Below are 20,561 nucleotides of genomic sequence, written 5' to 3' on the forward strand. Positions count from 1 at the left end.
TGGCGCACGTGTGGATGCGGTAGCCCTGGCGGTCAGACGCCACTCCCTCCATTTACACACGCCGCCCCGCCCACCGTCTGCCGCCCAAACCATCCGCCGATCGCCGATCGCCAATCACCGCGGCCGGCCCCGGGGGACTACTTTTCAACCTGCTGGAAGCGCGGAGGGGAGAGCGTGAGAAGTCCCTGGGGCCGCTGGGAAGTGTAGTTCGACACCTGAGGACATGTCGTTGGAGATGGCGCCGGCATCTGGGCAGCCTGAACTACAGTTCCCAGAGGGCGCCGCGGTCGGGAGCGGAGCATTTTCTCTCGTCTCTCTTTCACGGCGCTCGCTCGTCCCTGTTCGGCCGCGCCGTAGAGGTGACCTGACTCCCCACGTCTCATTGTGCGGGGGCTGAGATCGTGCAGGCGCTGAAATTGTCCGTGCAGTCTCCAATCATGGTGAGTGTGGGCCCCTGGATTTTGCTTTCGTTCCCTTATGCGGGGGGATTCTTGCGCTTGAAGGACTTTTGGGGGATGGCTGTGCAAAGCACTGTCCTCCGCGCCCTTTGGAAAACCCCGACTCATGTTCTGGGCGCTGTCGCAGTGACCCAGGCATTGGGAAGGGGTGGATTTCCAGCCGGGGCGGGGGCAGCGGGGGTCTTGGAAAGGACTCCAGAGAAATCGCTGCCCTTGGGAAGCTTGCGATCTCAGTCCTGCTGCATGGCGGGGGTGCAGAAAAATGAAGCTGTGCATGAATTGTCTCCAAGCAGGAAATGGGGTTTCATACTGGGAGGGGGTAGAGGGCTTCCTAACCTTTTTTTCCCTACTCTCATGGCCACAGTGTTTTTGTCACCAAGCCCTTGAAAGCCAAAGGCCCTCGACTGTAAAGATAGCGTTTACCTAGTGCTCCAGATTATGGTCTATAAAACGGGAGACGAGTTTCAGCCATCTCTAATTTAATGCCATTTAAAACCTGCTCATTTGTAATACTGGGACGTGCTGCAATGACAGCATTAGTAGCCAAATAACTGGTTGCAGATATGCTTTCCTGATCTGCATGTTGTGAAATCTAGAGCTACTACTTTTAAATGTTACACAACTTAACCATCTTGTCATGAAGATCTTGTCTCTGCTGAAAGGAGAAGGGGGGGGGGGATGGTGAGAGAACTCTGACGTAGTAATGATCTGCCCGACGTTTGAAGGTGACATTTGACATCACACTGAAAAATTGCTTCAGTGCTTGTATTTAGAGTTGAGACTGTTTTTTCTCTGTTATCTCAAAATATTTGAAATTGGTGGGGAGTGTGGGAAAATATTTGAATGGATTGGAAATTTTCCAGAACCTGAAAATGCTATTGATAGACTAAGTTGAAAAGGAGGGACAGATACTAATTCTCACTTAAACCTAGATTTCTCATTTCATCAAATAACATAATAGTCATTTAAATAATGGTTCAGTGGTTCTGACCTAATCTTGGCAAGAAAGCAGAGGTATTTATTATCAGAGAACTTCAGGCTTTGTAATTTTAAAATTGATGGAACCTTTCAAAGATCATTTTGACAAATCTCCCCACTTCGGGTCTTAAAATTGAGTTTATTGAACCCCAAAGAGAATGTGACATGCTCAAGGTCACACAACAGTTTGCCTTCAAGGGTCTCACACTCTTTCCACTTTACCATATTGTGTCATACAGATACTTATCAAGTCATTCTGAAACTTGATTTTAGTAGCTGAGAGTCTAGATGAAGGTGCAAGCTCATGCTGCAAATATAAACTAATGTATGTTATCAGCATTTGTATTACCTGAGAGCTTTATTCCTTGCAATTCAGAATGTTGGAGCTCTGGAAGGGAATTCGGAGATTATTTCTCTAATCTTAAAATATAGCCTGATGAGGTCAAATGACTTTCCCAAGGTCACCGGGAGATCCTGAGCCCCGTTGTTGTGTGGATTTGCTATGCAGTAGATCAAACCAGCCTCACCCCTGGAAGGTCACTGAGCACCAGATAACAGAGACCTTGATGACCAGTCCTCCTGCCCATTTGCCGAAATTGACAGCAAATTCTCACGTGACTGGGAATCACCTTTCCTTCTCAGGAGAATATATGAACCATCACTGAGCTAGAAAACAGCCATCTTCTGTAAGCTATTCAAAGCAAAAAAAAAATTTTTTAAAGAGAGAATTTTTTGCTTGCGTTCCTCCGTTCCGAAGGGAGTGACAGTAATAATAAACTCTATGAAGAAATCGGAATGATACTGTTTATCCTTTGTGATACAGAAGTATATATAAATTAGAAAGCAAAAGAGGAATACATGGGTCTTTCCGTAGAATGACAGAAGGAACACTTAAATTCAAGCTTTACAACTGAGACTTGAACACGTGTGTAGACAGACAAAGCCTGCATCTGTAGGAAGGTCATTAGTGCCCTGCCAAGAGCAAAGACAGTTCTTTGGATCTTGGCAGACTGCCCAGATATCTAAGCAAAGAATAGTAACCTGCCTTCGAGCTGTAACCTTGTGGAAAGTCAGCGGGAATCTCCCACCCTCCTTTTCAACGGCAATGTTCCGAAGAGCAGAAAGAACCAAATGTGCAGTTTGTTCTTTTCCTTTTGATCATCAAACATTCAGACACTAACTAGGCTTCCTGCTGCTCTTAACAGGATGGAATTACCTACCTGTGAAATAATTTGCTCAGAGATACAGAAGAAGGGAACTGCTGAGTTAGAATTACTAGCTGTTCATTAGTTGGCCACAGAGCCTTCACTAAGGACTGTGATGCTGTGAACACATCTTTATAATAGCTAAAATGAATACTAAAATTGATTGCATCATTCTGTTATAACCATCTGCCTGACTTTCTGGGAGATTAAGCTTTACAGATAGTAATATTCACTTTCCCCTCATTTATTATCCCAATTTGCTTTGCAGTGAAGTAGCATGTGTTTATAGTTTTCTTAATCCTTATTTTCATCCCGTCAAAAAATATTTGTTGAGCACTTTATGGACTGCAAATTTGAGTCCCAGGTGGAACGCTGTCAGCTCACATTCTGAAATGGACTGGTGTTGGGGTGGGGGTTGTTCACAGTCTAGTAGAAAATAACAGTCATGGAAATGGGAAACCACGGCTGTAAGGATCCTTAAAGGAAAATTCTGTGGTGACAAAGACCTATAATTACAGTTCTTGCTACGCACTGTTATTAATGCTTTGTATGGTCATTCTTAACTCTTACAACTACCTTATTTGTTAAGCAGCTGCTCTTACTATCTCCATTTCACTGTAGGGAAACGGAATACAGAGACGGTAAGTAACTTGCCAGGAACATAACGATACACCTAATGAGTTGTGGAGTCAGGATTTGCATCCAGAAGTCTGGTCTAAAGGCCATCTTCTCTACAATCTACTGCCTCTAACCCTCTGGCCTAAAATAGTACCAGGTATATAATAGAGGTTCAGTGATGTATTGATTAATAAGTGAAGTGAGAACAGTTCATCCATTGATTTATAAGACTATATATATCATTGGAACTAGCGACCTAAAATAATTTTGCTGACTATACCAGGGACTGTGGTGGTCATAAATTTCCAACTTTCTCAATGATGTATTCAAAGTATATAGTAATAAAATATCTTAAATACTTTTTGAAGCATGTTAGGTTTGCTTCTAAACAATTATTTTATAGTTCCAAGTTTTTGGTAGTAATTTTACCAGATCCAGCTATTCCTTCAGTAATTGCATTCCAACTGTGTTCAGGGCATTGTTCTAGGTAGTTGGAATACAGCAATAAATAAAATAGACAGGGCCCCTGTCATTAAGGAGTTTGCATTCTAAAGAGGGAAGAGGAATAATTTCTATCCCCTTTTTCTCACCCACTTCAAGTGGAGAAGGGGAAATGACAAAATTAAAAACAGGTAAAGGCCATATTATAGAAAGTAACCATATACGATGTTCTTTATAAAACTAAAGTCTACTTGGGAACATAGATGTGTGTTTGTATTAAAATTTGTTTATTTGGGGAATTATCGTATTCTATATTTAGAGAGATGGATGGAGAAGAGACACAGGAGATCAGGGAGAAACCTCCATAGTTTTCTCCTTTTTTTCCATTCCCATCCTGGTTTCATGTTTGAGGAAGAAATTGCACTCACAGTCTGCTATGATCAGATTCATTTCTCTACAACTGGGCACATATTTCCTGACCTTCAGAGGTTAGGGTTGGAAAGTTAGAAAGATTCTTCAAGGTGGTAGTCTCCTTCCATCCAAGAGGCATGTCTTCTCTGGAAGAGGGAATTCTAAATATATATTTTTTAAAAAAGAAGAAGAAGAAGAAGAAAAAAATCAAATACTTCTAATCCAGTCAGTTCAGTAGGCCACTTCTCTCACAATTAGCAATAGAGGCGTCACAGTAGACGTCCATATACCTGGCATTGTCAAAGGAATAGTCCACTTGATTAAACTTTCCACCTACTTAAACTTACCTATTGTTCCCAAACATGTTTGTTTAGCTCTTTTTAGTAGAACTAGTTCTCTTTTTAATTCTCTGAGCTTAACTTATTTTCATGACTTGGGATCATCACTTTGAATATTAGTTGTTTTTTATACATGTACATGCCCCTGTCGGGGGTCTGTTGAGATCTATAAAGCAACTTCTCTCTGTTGTAGCTGGTGTGCTCTTTGTACTTTTCTCCCTTCCTCCCTTTTAAAATTCATTTCCCTTTGGAATCAGGTTGTCAACTGTCACTACATGTTGTTGTTATAATTCAGATGTTATTATTTTCTCAAAAAATAAAGGTTTACTTTTCCTCCACCAATTAGTTAAGTTGAATCATGATTAATAATTTTATTAAAACTTTAGGCTCATGGTGAATGGAAAATTTTAGCCACTGTCACTCCTTTTCCTGATGTAGAGATTCTGTTGAGTAGATGGAGTGGGGAGTTATTTACGTAAGAGGATTTGTAAGGTTCTAATGGCCGCCAGGGTTTGTATCACCACATAATGCACTTCAACATTGGTAGGCCTGTTTTTGTGGTAAAATGTCCTTTGAAAAATGGATGAGATTATGTAAGTAAATCGAGAATAACAGTAAGAGTTAAACGACGTCACATAAACATGCAGCCAAAGAACACGGGTTCAAGAAGGTGCTTAGCTAATTTGTGCACACTGTATTTCCTGGGACAGATCTGGGATAAGTTAGTTTTCTACTAATCCACACACAAAGAAACTGAAATTTTGCATTAACTTTTAAAGTTTATTATTGTCTTATTATAGAGAAACTCCTGAATATCTTTAGGGTAAAATAGCACTTTTTTAAAAAATATATTTTTTATTGATTTTTCACAGAGAGGAAGAGAGAAGGATAGAGAGTTAGAAACATCGATGAGAGAGAAACATCAATCAGCTGCCTCCTGCAACCCCCCCACTGGGGATGTGCCCGCAACCAAGGTACATACCCTTGACCAGAATTGAACCTGGGACCCTTCAGTCCGAAGGCCGACACTCCATCCATTGAGCCAAACCAGTTTTGGCAAATAGCACTTTTTAATAAGATGTTAATGGGTCTCTTTCATTACAGCCTGAACCCGTCAGAGTCCTTGTGACTGGAGCAGCTGGTCAGATCGCATATTCACTGCTGTACAGTATCGGAAATGGATCTGTCTTTGGTAAAGACCAGGTAGGGGCAACTGCCTATAAATCTTAAACTGAAAAGATTGTCAATAAAGCTCTGCATTTAGTGCAAAGAAAGTTTTAAATAGTGAAGGAATGGGTAATCCCAATTAATGTACTAGGCACACTGCTATGAATGTGTATTTACACATTCTAAAGTGTTCATTTATCCATTTTCTTCATCCGTGGATAGTGAATTCTTCCTTCATGCCAAATACTATACTTAGCTTTCCATGAACTCAAATCAGATCTACAGATATAGGTGCCACGTCACTTCAGGTTGATATTTCTTCCATGTATTTATGTATTCCATGCATCTCTCCTTTAAAATTCAGTGTTAGCGATTCTTCTTACAATGTCTGTTAGCAACCATTGCTGGCTTTATAGCATTCCTTTTTCCAAAAGTGGCATCATGCTAGATACCTGACCTAAAATAATTATGACTAATTAGTGGAAATTATACATATATACACAACAAATAAGCAAAAATTTTTTAAAAGGTCTTTTTTTGTGACTAAGTGACAAAACCTACACTGACAGATACTGAACTTGCTATTTCTTTGACAGCCTATAATCCTTGTGCTGTTGGACATCACTCCCATGATGGGGGTCCTGGACGGTGTCCTCATGGAACTGCAAGACTGTGCCCTTCCCCTCCTGAAAGGTACGTCAGAGAGTGGAAGAGAGAGGGTTTTTTTTTTAGTACTTTATGTCTTTCAAAAACTAGATCTCAGTTTTTGTTAACCTGTCAATTAGAAATTATTTCATAAATGTAGTTTGGTTTGGTTTCTAAAATTTCAACTACTTGGTAAGATTTATACCAAAAATAAGTAAGCATAATTATATACCAAGAATAAATAAGGGTAAAAGCGAGAAATAGCCAGTGTAAAGTTCTTTTATCCACCATGCTTAAATATAACTCACTAGAGGCCCGATGCACGAAATTCGTGCGAGAGTAGCCTTCCTCCCCAGCTTCATCCGGAAGGACATCCAACTTAATTACCATATTGTACTTTATTATTACAGCTTTTACTAACCAAGTATAGTGTTGCACAAGGGTTGTACACCTGAAATGGTCTACACTGTGTTGTTATTTAAAGTCTGTTTGAATGGTAACAGTAGCATCCTGTAAGGGAAAACTTTTTTAACTCTGTCATCCAGACCCATTACTGTTATGTGGCTGGAAATGGGTTGATCCATATATAGATAGTCCTATCCCATCTGCGTCATCTGATGAAATATAGTATAAATTGTTATAATCATCTACTGCATAATTTGAAAAAAATCCACCAGGGCTCTGATTAAGAGCCTTTGAGAATCATTGAACTATTACATAAATGTAAGACAGAAATCTTCAAGTTGATTGAAAGGTTTATTGAAATATTAGGTCAAGTAATAAATTAATTTGAATGTTTAGCTTTACCTTTATCATGATCTTTTTCTTTTGATGAGGATTTAATTAATAATACTCTTCTAAAAGTTTGCACAAAGCAAAATATATACCCAAGGAAGCCATATTCAGAATTCATGTATATGTTCAATAAACACCAGAAAGGATACTGCCACCTAAATCATTAGGTTGCACAATTATGTAAGAAAGTACATTACCCTACCCACGCAGTTCAGCTGGCTCCCTTTCTTCACCTGTTTCCAAATCATCTTCCTCTTTGCTTTTCCCCTCTATTATTGTTTTCTCTGATGAGTTCCCTCTGCTCTCTCATGGGCCTGGGTACAGCCAGCTGGTCCTTGCTCAGCTGTGAGTATGACAGGAAGGGAGGGCTCAGCAAATAAAAATGTATGGCTGAGAAAAAAATGGATTTATTTTTCTTCAACTAGAGTTCATACATATACCTATTCCGGGGCTTTTAGCAGCCTGACTGTGACAAGTGTTCACTAATCTAAAAATGCATGCTTAATCCTGGTTGTCTTAGTCCATTTGGGCTGTTTTTACAAAAGTACCATAGACTGAGAGGTTTATAAACAACAGAAACATTTCTCACAGCTCTGGAGGCTGGGAAGCCAGAGTACAAAGAGCCAGCAGATCGGGTGTCTGATGAGAGCCCAATTCTTGGACCATAGATGGCCATCTTCTCACCGCCCCGCATGGTGGAAGGTGTGAGGCAGTGCTGTGGACACTAATCCCATCCGTGACCTAATCACCTTCCAAAGGCCTCACCCTTAGTGCCGTCATGAGGAGGGCTGGTTTCAACATAGTAGGAATTTTGTGGAGGACACAAACATTCAGTCAATAACTCTAGGCATGACCTTTTAATTACTTTTAATTAAAGTAATTTTAACTTACAGATTAGGTGAATTCATTTCTTTTTTTGTCTGTGTGTTATCTGTGGTTATTAGCCTGAATAACAAATGTTGCCTTGAAAGTTATCATACTATACCTTTGTATCATAATTTTTGAAATTGAGATAATTATTGAAATAGGAAAATAAAATAAATATATTGACATTTCTGCTGATACTATTATTGAATTCTAAATTGTCTTTCTTAGGCCCCTAAAACTTTTTATCAATGTGACATTTAAAAGAAACATTGCTACAAAGTGAAGGAGTTACCAGATAGATTCAATATGAAAAAGAAAGCTTCAAACTTTGGTGGTTAAGTGTTTGCATATTTATTGCCATGTTGTTCACAGATGTCATCGCCACGGATAAAGAAGAGGTTGCCTTCAAAGACCTGGATGTGGCTATTCTTGTGGGCTCCATGCCCAGAAGGGATGGCATGGAGAGGAAAGATTTACTCAAAGCTAATGTGAAAATCTTCAAGTCCCAGGGTGCCGCCTTGGACAAATACGCCAAGAAGTCAGTTAAGGTGACCATGCAGTAGCATTTGATAGGGCTTTTCATTCTGCTCTCAGCATTTATGGTCAACAAAATGATTTGCTTCCCACCCCCAGTCTGTGCAATAGCCAGTAAATCCAGAAACAGAGTTGTGCTTGATAAGCTCTCCCTTTCTGGGTTTTCCTCTGATGGTGTAGAAATCTATACTTAGAGTTGCTTGAAAATACTTTGCCTATTACTTGTAACTTTAAGATTTATTTGTAAACCCACAAGGCACAGAACTTTCTGGTGCCTTTTAACTGTGTGGGAATATTAGTTCAGACATTTGGATTGAGTGAGATTGTAGAGGGAGGCGGCTGTAAGCTGCATTAGCAGTAGGAGATGGTGGCTTCTGAATGCTCAGATTTTCTCAACTCAGTGATAGGCTTGTCAAGAGGAGTTGAGTCAGGATGACTTTCTGTTCTCTTTATGATCAAACATTTTAGTTCCTAAATTTGTCTTGTTATTACAAGAAAGCCTCCTTTTACCAAATAAATGTCAGTGAACTAAAACTTAGTTGTCACAGCAGAACGCTTGCTGGTTAGAGGTTTTGTTGATTTTGATATACTTCTTCTGTATCCTGACTTCAGAGAAAGGTAAAAGAGATTTATAAGATTTTTAAAATTGCAAGTTATAATATTCTATTATAATACTTCATAGACATCTGAATGTTTGCTTTCTGTAGACTTCGTTTTAAATAAGTAACTTTCATTTTCTGTAATCATTAGCAGAAAATAATAGAGGTGAGTTGAGTAGAAATCCAAAGGTCTCTTAGTAAGAAATTACAGGGTTATTTGTTTTGAATTTATTGGGGTGACATTGGTTCATAAAATTATAAGGTGGTTTGGATTGCTAAAATCCAGGCTGCTTGGAATTGCAGTATTATTTGCACAGTAATCGCCCTTCAGCCAAGTGTTTTTTGGGGAAATACACACTGATACGGAATACTTAGGAGCATAAAGTATGTCTGCAGCTTACTCTCAAGTGGGCCAAAAGTAAAACACTAAGGGATGGGGGTGGGGTAAAGAGAGGGAGAGAAAATGGAGCAAATTAGAGAATCTGGGTAAAGGAGATGTGGCAGTTAGTCCCTTTAATATGCTTTCATTTTTTCTGTAAGTTTGATATTATTTCACAGTTTTGTTTTTTTAATATATATTTTGTTAATTTCAGAGAGGAAGGGAGAAGGAGAGAGAGAAAGAGACATCGATGATAAGAATCATTGATCAACTGCCTCCTGCACACTCCCTATTGGGAATCAAGCGTGTAACCACATGCCCTGACCAGGAATCCAACCATGACCTGGTTCATTGATCGATGCTCAACCACTGAGCCACACTAGCCTGGCCACCGTTTTTCTAAAATGATCATTTCATTAGATATTTTTAAAACTTAAAAGTCCATGTGTACATTTTCCTATACTATATTGTAGTTCATTGTATCCCATGTCTCCCTTATTGAAAAAAAGAGCCTAACATGCTTTCTCCTAAAGATTGATTCAGTAGGTATAGAATGGACGGGACTTGGAAATCTGTATTTTGGAAAATATCTCCATTAATTCATAGGATTAGCAAGATTGAAAAACACTTTTCCTTCATAAATATAAATCATTGTCCCAAAGTAAACTGCTTGAGTAGAATTTCTTTCTTGTACTACTTTTATAAGAAGGAAATTTTTATCAATAAATCAAACTCGGAGGTGGAACCTTAGATTACTTTTTCTTCGTGGCAAGTAGATAAGTGCTGTCTGTTTTGGCACAAAACAGAACAGAAAGACATGTAGCTTAGATCTTGGACAGCAGCGCTACCTGAAAAGTGACATATATCTAATGGTGGTTTATTAAAGAAATGTTTTCAGCAGTCACAGTGTATCCTAACGGGGGGAGGAGTTTTTAGAAGGGAGGATAGAAACCTGCAAGATGCTATACTGTTAACTACATATTTAGCTGGCACACACTTGATACAAAGGCAACATTTTATACCTTTGTCAGCCATATGCTAAGACAGTTTCGTTAAGCGGTGTATGGTCTGTAACTGCTCTGACGGGTTTTATCCTAGGTCATCGTGGTGGGAAACCCAGCCAATACCAACTGCCTGACTGCCTCTAAGTCGGCACCATCCATCCCCAAGGAGAACTTCAGTTGCTTGACTCGTTTGGATCATAACCGAGCTAAAGCTCAGGTAAGAATTAACGTCTCAGGAATGTTCAACTTTATAAAACCCCTTTCTCTCACTTTTTGTTCTTAATATTTTTTAAATATATTTTTATTAATTTCAGAGAGGAAGGGAGAGGGAAAGAAAGACAGACACGTCAGTGATGAGAGAGAATCATTAATCTGCGGCTCTTGTACACCCCCCACCGGGGACACGTGCCCTGACCGGGAATGCAGCCGTGACCTCCTGGTTCAGAGGTCGATGTTCACCCGCTGAGCCACATCTGACCAGGCTTTTCTCTCACTTTTAAAGTGATGACGCTTAGTTTGTGCTTTTTTGCTGTTTTTTTATGAGTAGGAAGCTATTCTAATTTGTTAGGGAGTCTTTAAATCTGGTCTTAAGAGGACCAGAGCTGAACTTCCTATTTAATTTTCTCAAGTATATCTCATTTGCTACCTATAATTAAATATGGTTGCTAATGTCCTCTTAAGATGGTTGGTTAAAAAGTATTCACTTTGTCTAGATAATTTACATGATGGTACATAATTTAGGGGTTTGGGTTTTTTTGTCAAATATAAACAAGATTATAAAATGAAAGACTTTAGCTTTATGTATTTGGTTGGTTCTGCTTCCTTTTTCCCTACAACCAACCAATCAAATTCAGACTTTTAATTGTTAAATTTGTATTCTCATTTTTAATCTTATGTCTTTTTAATATTCTATATGTTTCCATAAAATTACCTACTTTTCACTACCTAGCTAGGTCTTAATTATCATATTTTCTTATCCCCTTAGGGGTGTCGAACTCAATCAGAGAAGGGGCCAAAATCTAAAATCCAGCCTAAATCGCGGGCCGAATGGTTTACTGAACAGTCATAAACTGACAGTGTCATAAACTGACAGCGGAGTGCAGTGATGACAGCGCGGTGCGGGCCACATTGCAAGGCCTGGCGGGCTGGATTTGGCCCGCGGGCCTTGTGTTTGACACATGTGCCTTACATTATGCCAAGGGGTCAGTAACCTGGGCATTAACCATAGCTTTTTAAAAAATTAGAGGACACGCCAAGACTGGTTTGGCTCAGTGGATAGAGCGTCAGCCTGCGAACTGAAGGGTCCCGGGTTCGATTCTGGTCAAGGGCATGTACCTTGGTTGCGAGCACATCCCCAGTAGGGGGTGTGCAGGAGGCAGCTGGTCGATGTCCCTCTCTCATAGATGTTTCTAACTTTCTATCCCTCTCTGTAAAAAATCAATAAAATATATTTTTTAAAAATTAGAGGACATGCCACTCGTCTGTGCTGGTTTCCCGGGCTTTCCCAGATCTAGACGACCCTGGTGCCTAGGAGTCATGGCACTAGTTCTAGTTCTGGGACATACGCTCTTTCTCTTCCCCGGTAATTTTTTGACCACCCCTCCTTATCCACAGGTGTATGAGTGTAGTCTTTTTTCTCCTAGAGAAGACAACTTTGTTTAGTTTCAAGAAAACTATTTTTACCAAAAGATGATGTGATGTCTGCTGTATACTGAGAATTGATCTTTCAGACCAGTGAAACAAGATAATTTGCTAAACTTCTACTCTAGGCTGAATACTTTACATGTAATTTTCCATTTTATTCTTTTTTAAAAATTTTATTATTGAAAGTATTATAGGTGTTCCTTCCCTCTTTACCCCCAGGAGCCCCCCTCCACCTGCTACCCTCCCCCTTGCAACCATTTAATTCTCATTGTAACCATATGAAATATCCATTATTATCACTATTTTACAGATCAGAAACCTGAAGCCCAGGAAGGTTAGGGTACCTGCTTAAAGTCATAGAGCTAATAAATGATGCCACCGAGATTTGCCTGATCAAACCCTCATGTGTATTCTTACATAATGGGTTCAAGTGACCAACATCAACTTACTAGCTCTGTCATCTTGAGAGAGTATATTCAGGCCGTAAAATGGAATTATAATTGTATCGATCTCAAAGTAGTTGTGCGGGTAAAATGAGATAAGAGCTAAGTTAAGCCCTTATAATGGTGCCTGTCACATTGTAAGACTCCATGAAGGCTGGCTGCTATTATTACTATTAATTTTTAGTATTAGTAAGAGGGATATATGCAAGAGTTGAGAAGAGCCATACCTCAGAAATATCTCCCTGAACATTCCAGTTAATTTAGAAGATTCTTAGGTAACAAACTTAAATTGCAAATAGTTCCTGAGAAGAGTTAGGCTGTGGGCTGGGTCTTTTTCCTTATTATTTAGCCAGAGTCTGGTGGCAGGGGAGGAATAGGAATTTGAATGACCGGAGGCAGGGGATTTGGGTGCTACGGAAACTGGCCCAGAAGAGTGGCATGGCCTCTAATTTGGCTCCCAGAGAACATGTGCTGTGTCACAGTTAAGGAAAAGTTATGGGTGTTGCCGTTGTAGATTCTGGATGGTTACTTAATTTCGTTGTAGGAAAGAGAAAGGTAAAATGACACCACAACGAATCTCCCATCTCTGCTGTTTCTCCTGAGGCCTTTTTGGAGGCCGGCATTGGAAAATACTGCTTCCAGAGGCACTACGAAGTGACACTTTGTCCCAGTGCCTGAAGCCATTTTCCTTGTGGGGGTGAAAGTCTGGATGAGGAAAGAGGGAAGAAGAAGCTGACTCATCAAACTTTAACTTTTGGCCCGTGTTCAGCGTGCCAGTCTGGCCCAGGGACAGCTTTTAGGAAGTTTTTGAAGAAGCAGTTTCTTCTTTAATCCAGTGACAAATAACAAACCCAGAGAGGAATTTTTCTTACGTGAACGGTTATTAGTCTTACGTGGTTTGTTTTGGAATTCAGAGGACTTAGCTACCCAGCAGTTGTTTACCACCTGCAAAACTCCCTTGTGTATTTACATCCCAGAACTGCGTATGTGCCTGCTGACAAGGTACTCTGGCAGTGAAACCAGTTAGCTGGCATCAGGGGAAGGAAATGGTTAGGGCTGGAACAGTAGTCAAACACTATTTAACAGATCGGAGTGGCAGGCACAAAAGTGTCTAAGGGAGCAGGAAACTGCTGTCCTGCATACGTGCTCATTTAAACCAGCTCTGACATGAATGACATTCAGAATTCACATCTGCCTGGTGCCAAGTACTGGACTTTGCTGTCCTGACAGAAGTGGATTAGCTCAAGAGATCAAAAGAACAAGAGGAGGCAGGCAGGCAACAGGCCAGGAGAAGTAAGAGGAGCCTCCTGTGGGGAGGAGAGGGCTAGAGGCAGTGTTTCCACTGTACTTCGGAGCAGCTGGAGCTGACATCCAACAGAATGTTCTGAGTGCTTGAGAATATACACCTTGGGTAACTCGCCCAGGTATAAATTCTCCTTTCCCTCTACAATGACAGCTAAATATAAATAGGACATTCTTCCCAAGTCCTTTCAGATCGTGGCACACAGAGAAAATGGTACTGTTTCACAATGCTACACACTCTACCCCAACCACTAAGCCGGTCAATAGCTGGGTACCCCAGAAGCCAGCCATCCATCTAATTAGTGAAGACTGATATGATAGTTAAAACTTGCAGAACTCTAGATGAAGCAGGGTTTAGATCAGAAGTAATTTAAAAAGTAAAAAAAAAATCCGTAAGAATTTTAAGTTAATTCTTAAAATTATCTATTCTAGGATTTAAGAAATCAGGCTCCGCGATCTAGGGGTGTAGCTTAGTGTTAGAGAGCGTTGTCCTAGGTTGCCAAGGTTGTGGATTCGATCCCCAGTCAGGGCACACACAAGAATCAACCAGGGAGCCCGGCTAGAGTGCTCAGTTGGTTGCACCACAAGGTTGCGGGTCAGGGCACATACCTGGGTTTGGGTTCATTCCCTGGCTGGGGTCTGTACGGAAGGTAGCCAATTGGTGTCTCTCTCTGCGCCCCTCCCCCCCTTCCTCCTTCCTCTCCGTCTCTAAAATCAATCAACTGAAAAGTACTTTTAAAGCCCTGGCTGGTTTGACTCAGTGGATAGAGCACTGGCCTACGGACCAAAGGCTCCCAGGTTCGATTCCGATCGAGGGCACATGCCTGGTTGGGGCTTGATCCCTAGTAGGGGGCGTGCAGGAGGCAGCCGATCAATGATTCTCTCATTGATGTTTTTATCTCTCCCTCTCCTCTCCTCTCTGAAATCAATAAAAATATAATAGATTTAAAAAAAACTTTTCTTTTTTTTTAAGCAGTTTCAACTCACTTTAAGGGTCATAATGAAAGTAAAGACAATTTCTTAACTTAGTAAATTAGTGTGAGATGAGTCAAGTCATTGCAAACATTTTAGGTGAGGGCCTTTTTCATCCTTATTTTTTTGTTTGGTTAATTGTGTTGTTTTTATTGTTTATTTTTTACTTTTTAATTTTGGAATAATTATAGACTCAGAAGAAGTTGCAAAAACAGTACAGAGAATCCCCTGGGCTCTGCTCAGTGGTGCCATCGGACATAGCTCTAGAGCAGGGGTCCTCAAACTTTTTAAAGTGGGGGCCAGATCACGGTCCTTCAGAGAGCTGGAGGGCAGGACTATATGAACTACTAATTCCTACTGTAACACCTCGGCTGCGCTCACTGCCCAAAAAAACTGGCGGGCCAGATCAGACTCCTCTGCGGGCCGCATGCGGCCCGCGGGCCGTAGTTTGAAGACCCCTGCTCTAGAGCATCATCAAAGCAGGACATTGACGACACACATCACCGCTAACGAGAGTTACTCAGATTTCTGCATGCTTACCTTTTTGTACGTCTTTATGGATGATTCTCTGACATTTAGTTATATATATTATTTATAGATTACTATATTTATAGGTTACTATAAATAACCACCATAGTCAAAACAGAACTGTCCCATCACCCGCAGAACTCCTAAAAACACAGAAAAACCTCTTTATGCTGCTCCCTCTCCTTTGCTAAGCCTGACAATTACCTGTTCTCCATCTCCGTAACTGTGTCCCTTTGAGAATGTTACAAAAATGGAATCATGGGGCAAGTAATCTTTTGAGATTAGCTTTTATCCATTCAGTTTAATACCTTTAATATCCATCCAAGTTGTATGTTCCACTTACACTTATTTTTCCATTTACTCTGTTTCTGTCATTGTGTGGAGGCTCCACAGTTTAACTATCCTTCAAAGACTTTGGGGTTGTTTCCAGTCTGGGGCTATTACCATCCTTGTTTTTAAAATTTCTTTAAAATATAAGAGTGTTTTTCCTTTCTTATATGGTTAATGCTCAAAAGGAACTTCGATGCAGTGCTGCTTTTATTTAATATTCAAAAGCTATGGACTCTGACACAACTGTTTTTTTCTCTTCCATGATTATAATAAGGAAAGAAAAATCATCCACATAGGGGTGTCGAACTCAATCAGAGAAGGGGCCAAAATCTAAAATCCAGCCTAAATCGCGGGCCGAATGGTTTACTGAACAGTCATAAACTGACAATGTCATAAACTGACAGCGGAGTGCAGTGATGACAGCGCGGTGCGGGCCACATTGCAAGGCCTGGCGGGCTGGATTTGGCCCGCGGGCCTTGTGTTTGACACATGTGCTAACACATCAGCTTTTAAAAATTGTTTTTGAACATTTCTTTCTGACTCATCATAAATTCTTCTGTCTAATTAGGAACAAACTATACATATAACTAACCATAATGTTTTTTTCTGCATGTTACCTTATCAGGTAAATAAAGAATCCAATTGGTTTCATTTTATTTTATTTAAATATTTCAAAACATAGCTTTTAAATCCTTTCTGTGGCCACTGTACTATATAATATAATTGATGTTTATGTCACCGCAAGGCCAACAGGATTCTAAAGTGCTTTCTGAACTTACAGCTAGAGATTGTTACATCTGTTATAATTTTAGCATTTTGTTATTTTAAACTCTTTCCTTCAGTTTCTTAGTCTGTAAAACCAAGGCAGTCAGACTTTGTTCATCTAAGTCCCTCTAACTCTAAAATTTTCATATTTAGGAATATTTGAAAATTAGTTCATTTATACATGGTATATAATAAAAATTTCACCCAAATAGAAACTTTCTAAATACCTGATTGCTCAGAAGTGTTAAGGCAAGTCTCTAAATAAGTAATAACAACAAAACCAGGGTCACATTTACATATTCAAGCAAGATTCACCTCTTGCTTTGTGTTTTATAGTTGATAAACCCATTATACTAATAACCACAAACTGTATGATGCTCTCTACTCTAAACAAAACAGGTCACAGTTTGAAATGGAAAGCTTTGTCTAAGTAATGCATTTGTTTTCTATTTAACTAGATTGCTCTTAAACTCGGTGTGACTTCTGAGGATGTAAAGAATGTCATCATCTGGGGAAACCACTCCTCCACTCAGTACCCAGATGTGAACCACGCCAAGGTGAAACTGCAAGGAAAAGAAGTTGGCGTTTATGAAGCTCTGAAAAACGACAGCTGGCTCAAGGGAGACTTCATCACAGTAAGAAAAATCTGGGAGCTTGCCTAACAGCCCGGCATAAAGAACTCTGAGAGACGCCACGTGCCTGGCCTGAGTGTTCCCCAGGGCTCGGGGAGGGAGGGACCCACGGAGGGCGGGTCTTCTGCAGCTGCTAATGGCGGCAAGCTTTGTTTTGGGGCCCTACTACGCCAGTCACGATCCATTCTGATCTAATCTGTTGCGTGGCAGCCAGCATTGATAGCCATCTGGTTATCTTTATGCAGAGATCAAATTTTTTGTATGAAGTAAGGTAAACCCTGTGGAGATTTGTAGTTTTTTTCTAAAAAGACTGGTACTTATAACTGCAGTGGGTTAGGAAGGCCAGCATTGGGTAGGTGCCTGATTTTGGAGGGGACACACGAGGAACGGTTGCAGTCTTTCACCCCAGGGTCGGTTTGGAAATGAGGAAAAGGCTGCTGTCACGATCAAGTAACACTGCTGTCTCTGCCCACCCCGCCCAGACTGTGCAGCAGCGTGGCGCCGCTGTCATCAAGGCTCGAAAACTGTCCAGTGCGATGTCTGCTGCGAAAGCCATCTGTGACCACATCAGGGACATCTGGTTTGGAACCCCAGAGGTGAGGGCTCCGTGGCTTGCACTGGCCTTCCTTCCACTTTTGTCCTCTGTGCTGTCACGTGAAAAGCACATAACCTTCGCCGTCAGGCAGGCTACGTTCATACGCTGGCTCAGCCGTGCACTAGCAGAGGAACCTGGGAAAGTTATCTAGTCTTTCTGAGCTGCCTTGTCATCTCTGACATGGGCTGTGAGGGTTAAGTGAGAAAATATATCACCTCGCACACATGGTAAGGGAGGTATTTTTTTCATCTTAAAGCCTATTTTGGTCATAGTTTCATCGCTTATGAAATGAGGATTTTTGTTTCTTGGACTTACTTCACACAATGATTGGAAGAGTGGAATGAGATAATATCCAAGAAAGTTACCCTGTAGAAGTGCCTGGTGATGGTTCCTTACACGGTAATGAAGTTATGTATATAGTAAGAAGGTGTCGCCTGTTTTAATTTCATTAGTCCGTGTGTCAGTTGGTTATGTAAGCCAGTTCCTAAGCACCATGAGAATGTAAAAATTGTTGTTTCCTCAGGGAGAGTTCGTGTCCATGGGCATTATCTCTGACGGCAACTCCTACGGTGTCCCCGACGACCTGCTGTACTCGTTCCCTGTCACAATCAAGGTGAGGCGTTTGGAGGTTATTTCCCCCTGTCCCCTACTGGGAAAGCAATTGTATGTTTTTATTAATCATTAGAGGCCCAATGCACAAAATTCATGCATGGGTAGGATCCCTAGGCCTGGCCAGCGATCAGGGCTGATCTGTGGGGTGACTGACAGCTGGGGGGGGGGGGGGGAGCAAGTGGGCGGTGCCAGGACAGCCACTCACAGGCCCCGCCCTTCCCCGCCAATTGCCTCCCTCTCTGAGGTGACTGGTGGTGCAATTAGGGAGCCCCCACTGGCACCCACCTTGGCTGGCCTGGGTCTTGCAGGCTGGGGGCGGCTCCTGCATTGAGGGTCTGCCCCCTGGTGGTCAGTGCGCATCACAGCGACTGGTCTTTCCATCAGTCTTTCTGCTGTTTGATTGATTTGCATATTGGGCTTTTATTATATATGCATAAGGTAGTCTAGAAAATTGTTCCTTTACTAAATTAGAAAACTTTCTCAGCTTTAATGAAAAAGCACAACTTCAGATCAACAAAAGACTGAAATTAATCTGGAACGCAGGATTCAACTCCTCCCACTAGACATACTTTGTTATGTCCCTAATATTGGATACTTACAAGTACAATCTCCTAAATGAAGCAAAAGTTCTCAGTATTGTTGCTGTTTATTATGATTATAAAATCATTAGTTTTTTTGTTTGCTAATCCTCATTTAAACAATTTTTTTTCTACAGTCAATAAGTTTTAAAATCAAGTGTTGAATTTGTATCAAAATTATCTGTTCATTAAGATCTGGATTTGATTTGCTTCTTTAGAATCAGACTTTAAAACAGATACTCTCTAGATTGAAGTTCAAACTAAGTTGTTACTTGCTGAAGGATCAATTCCAGTGTCATTGTAAATCTCTTATTTGCAATTATTTCCAAACAGAATAAGACATGGAAGATTGTTGAAGGTCTCCCTATTAATGATTTCTCACGTGAGAAGATGGATCTTACTGCAAAGGAACTATCAGAAGAAAAAGAAACTGCTTTTGAATTTCTTTCCTCTGCCTGACTAAGCAATCAAATCGATGTTACTAGATACCCCAGAGCTGAAGAAGCTAAAAGTCGTCTTTGACTCTAGTACCAAGTAATAATAATACTATACTTAAATCACTTGTGAAAAACAGCACATATTAAAGATTGTGTGCTTCTCAGTACAAATTTGTGACGGTTTATTATCATGGTGTTAGTGTTGCAGCATTCTAAATAAAATATATATACAAATGAAGATGATTCAGACTCTAATTTTTAGCTAATATTTTGTTTCTATTCATTCAGAAAACAAATTTAACAAATTTGCACGTTTCCTAGCTTGCCTATGGGGTTGTGATTTTTTTTTTTTTTTTTAAGCCAGAGGAAGGCAGTAAAGATGGAAAATGTCATAGGCAAGGCATAATTCCCTTACATTTAAATAGAATAGGAAAGTCAATCTCTGATAATGAATCAATCTACTCCGGAATATATTTTTAAACTACCTTTTTAGCTAATTAAACACCAATTATATTTTTTAAAGCTTAAAAGTTAGTCATGCTTTGTGTATAATTTGATTTTAACATTAGTTGTTAAATAGGTTGCAGATAATACTCTGTTAACAGTTTAATACCATTGTGTGAAATTAGAAGAAGCATTTTTGTGATAGAAGAAAAAGGTTATAAGTCTTCCCTTGAGGTATTCCTCTAAAGCAGATAAGGAATCTTTTTATCTCATAACCAGTAACTGCCACAGGAATTTATGCTCGTGGGATTGTTCTCAAGCTAAGCTCATTACTCAAAACATAGTGCTGTTAAAAAAAAAAAAAAAAGTATTTTCCCCCCCAAAATCCATGACAAGAATTGTCCATCCTTTTGTCCTTGTATTGAACTTGTACATAATAGACAATACAAATCTCCCAGGGCTTAATATATAGTGCTGTGTGGGTGCTCAAAAAGTTGGTGAGATGTTATTTGAAATTACCTATATCTCATTCCATTTGTAGAAAAGAAAAAGAAGTGGAAAGTGCTTTTATAACTCCTGTTAATTAGATGCATTAAAAATAAAATTTCAGCCAAAACCGGTTTGGCTCAGAGGTAGAGCGTTGGTCTGCGGACTGAAAGGTCCCAGGTTCGATTCCGGTCAAGGGCATGTACATCAGTTGCAAGCACATCCCCTGTAGGGGGTGTGCAAGAGGCAGCTGGTCGATGTGTCTCTCATCGATGTTTCTGGCTCTCTATCTCCCTTCCTCTCTGTAAATATATATATATATTAAAAAATAAAATTTCATACAGATTTACTTTA

The 20,561-nt window shown here is 40.2% G+C and overlaps 2 protein-coding genes across 3 annotated transcripts in view; one reads left to right on the top strand and one right to left on the bottom strand.

Annotated features, from left to right (window-relative positions):
• The window catches only part of WDPCP (WD repeat containing planar cell polarity effector), a 361,986-nt gene that overhangs the window by 220,889 nt on the left and 120,536 nt on the right, over window positions 1–20,561 (bottom strand). The window lies entirely within an intron of this gene.
• On the top strand, window positions 302–19,515 carry MDH1 (malate dehydrogenase 1). The gene is made up of 9 exons (XM_084901122.1): window positions 302–440; window positions 5,554–5,652; window positions 6,213–6,309; window positions 8,296–8,471; window positions 10,534–10,656; window positions 16,882–17,058; window positions 17,538–17,651; window positions 18,174–18,263; window positions 19,174–19,515. Exons 1-9 carry the CDS (start codon window positions 438–440, stop codon window positions 19,297–19,299), a joined length of 1,005 nt encoding a protein of 334 aa, XP_084757248.1. The 5' UTR covers window positions 302–437; the 3' UTR covers window positions 19,300–19,515.

The sequence above is a fragment of the Pipistrellus hanaki genome (assembly GCF_964339955.1).
Source record: "Pipistrellus hanaki genome assembly, chromosome: 12".
Lineage (NCBI taxonomy): Eukaryota > Metazoa > Chordata > Mammalia > Chiroptera > Vespertilionidae > Pipistrellus > Pipistrellus hanaki.

What these genes read in the sequence shown, in the direction of transcription:
- MDH1 (XM_084901122.1), top strand. An exon ending in ATAACCGAGCTAAAGCTCAG is followed by an intron (nt 10,657 to 16,881) that starts GTAAGAATTAAC and finishes CTATTTAACTAG; the next exon opens with ATTGCTCTTAAACTCGGTGT. An exon ending in TCTGGTTTGGAACCCCAGAG is followed by an intron (nt 17,652 to 18,173) that starts GTGAGGGCTCCG and finishes TTGTTTCCTCAG; the next exon opens with GGAGAGTTCGTGTCCATGGG.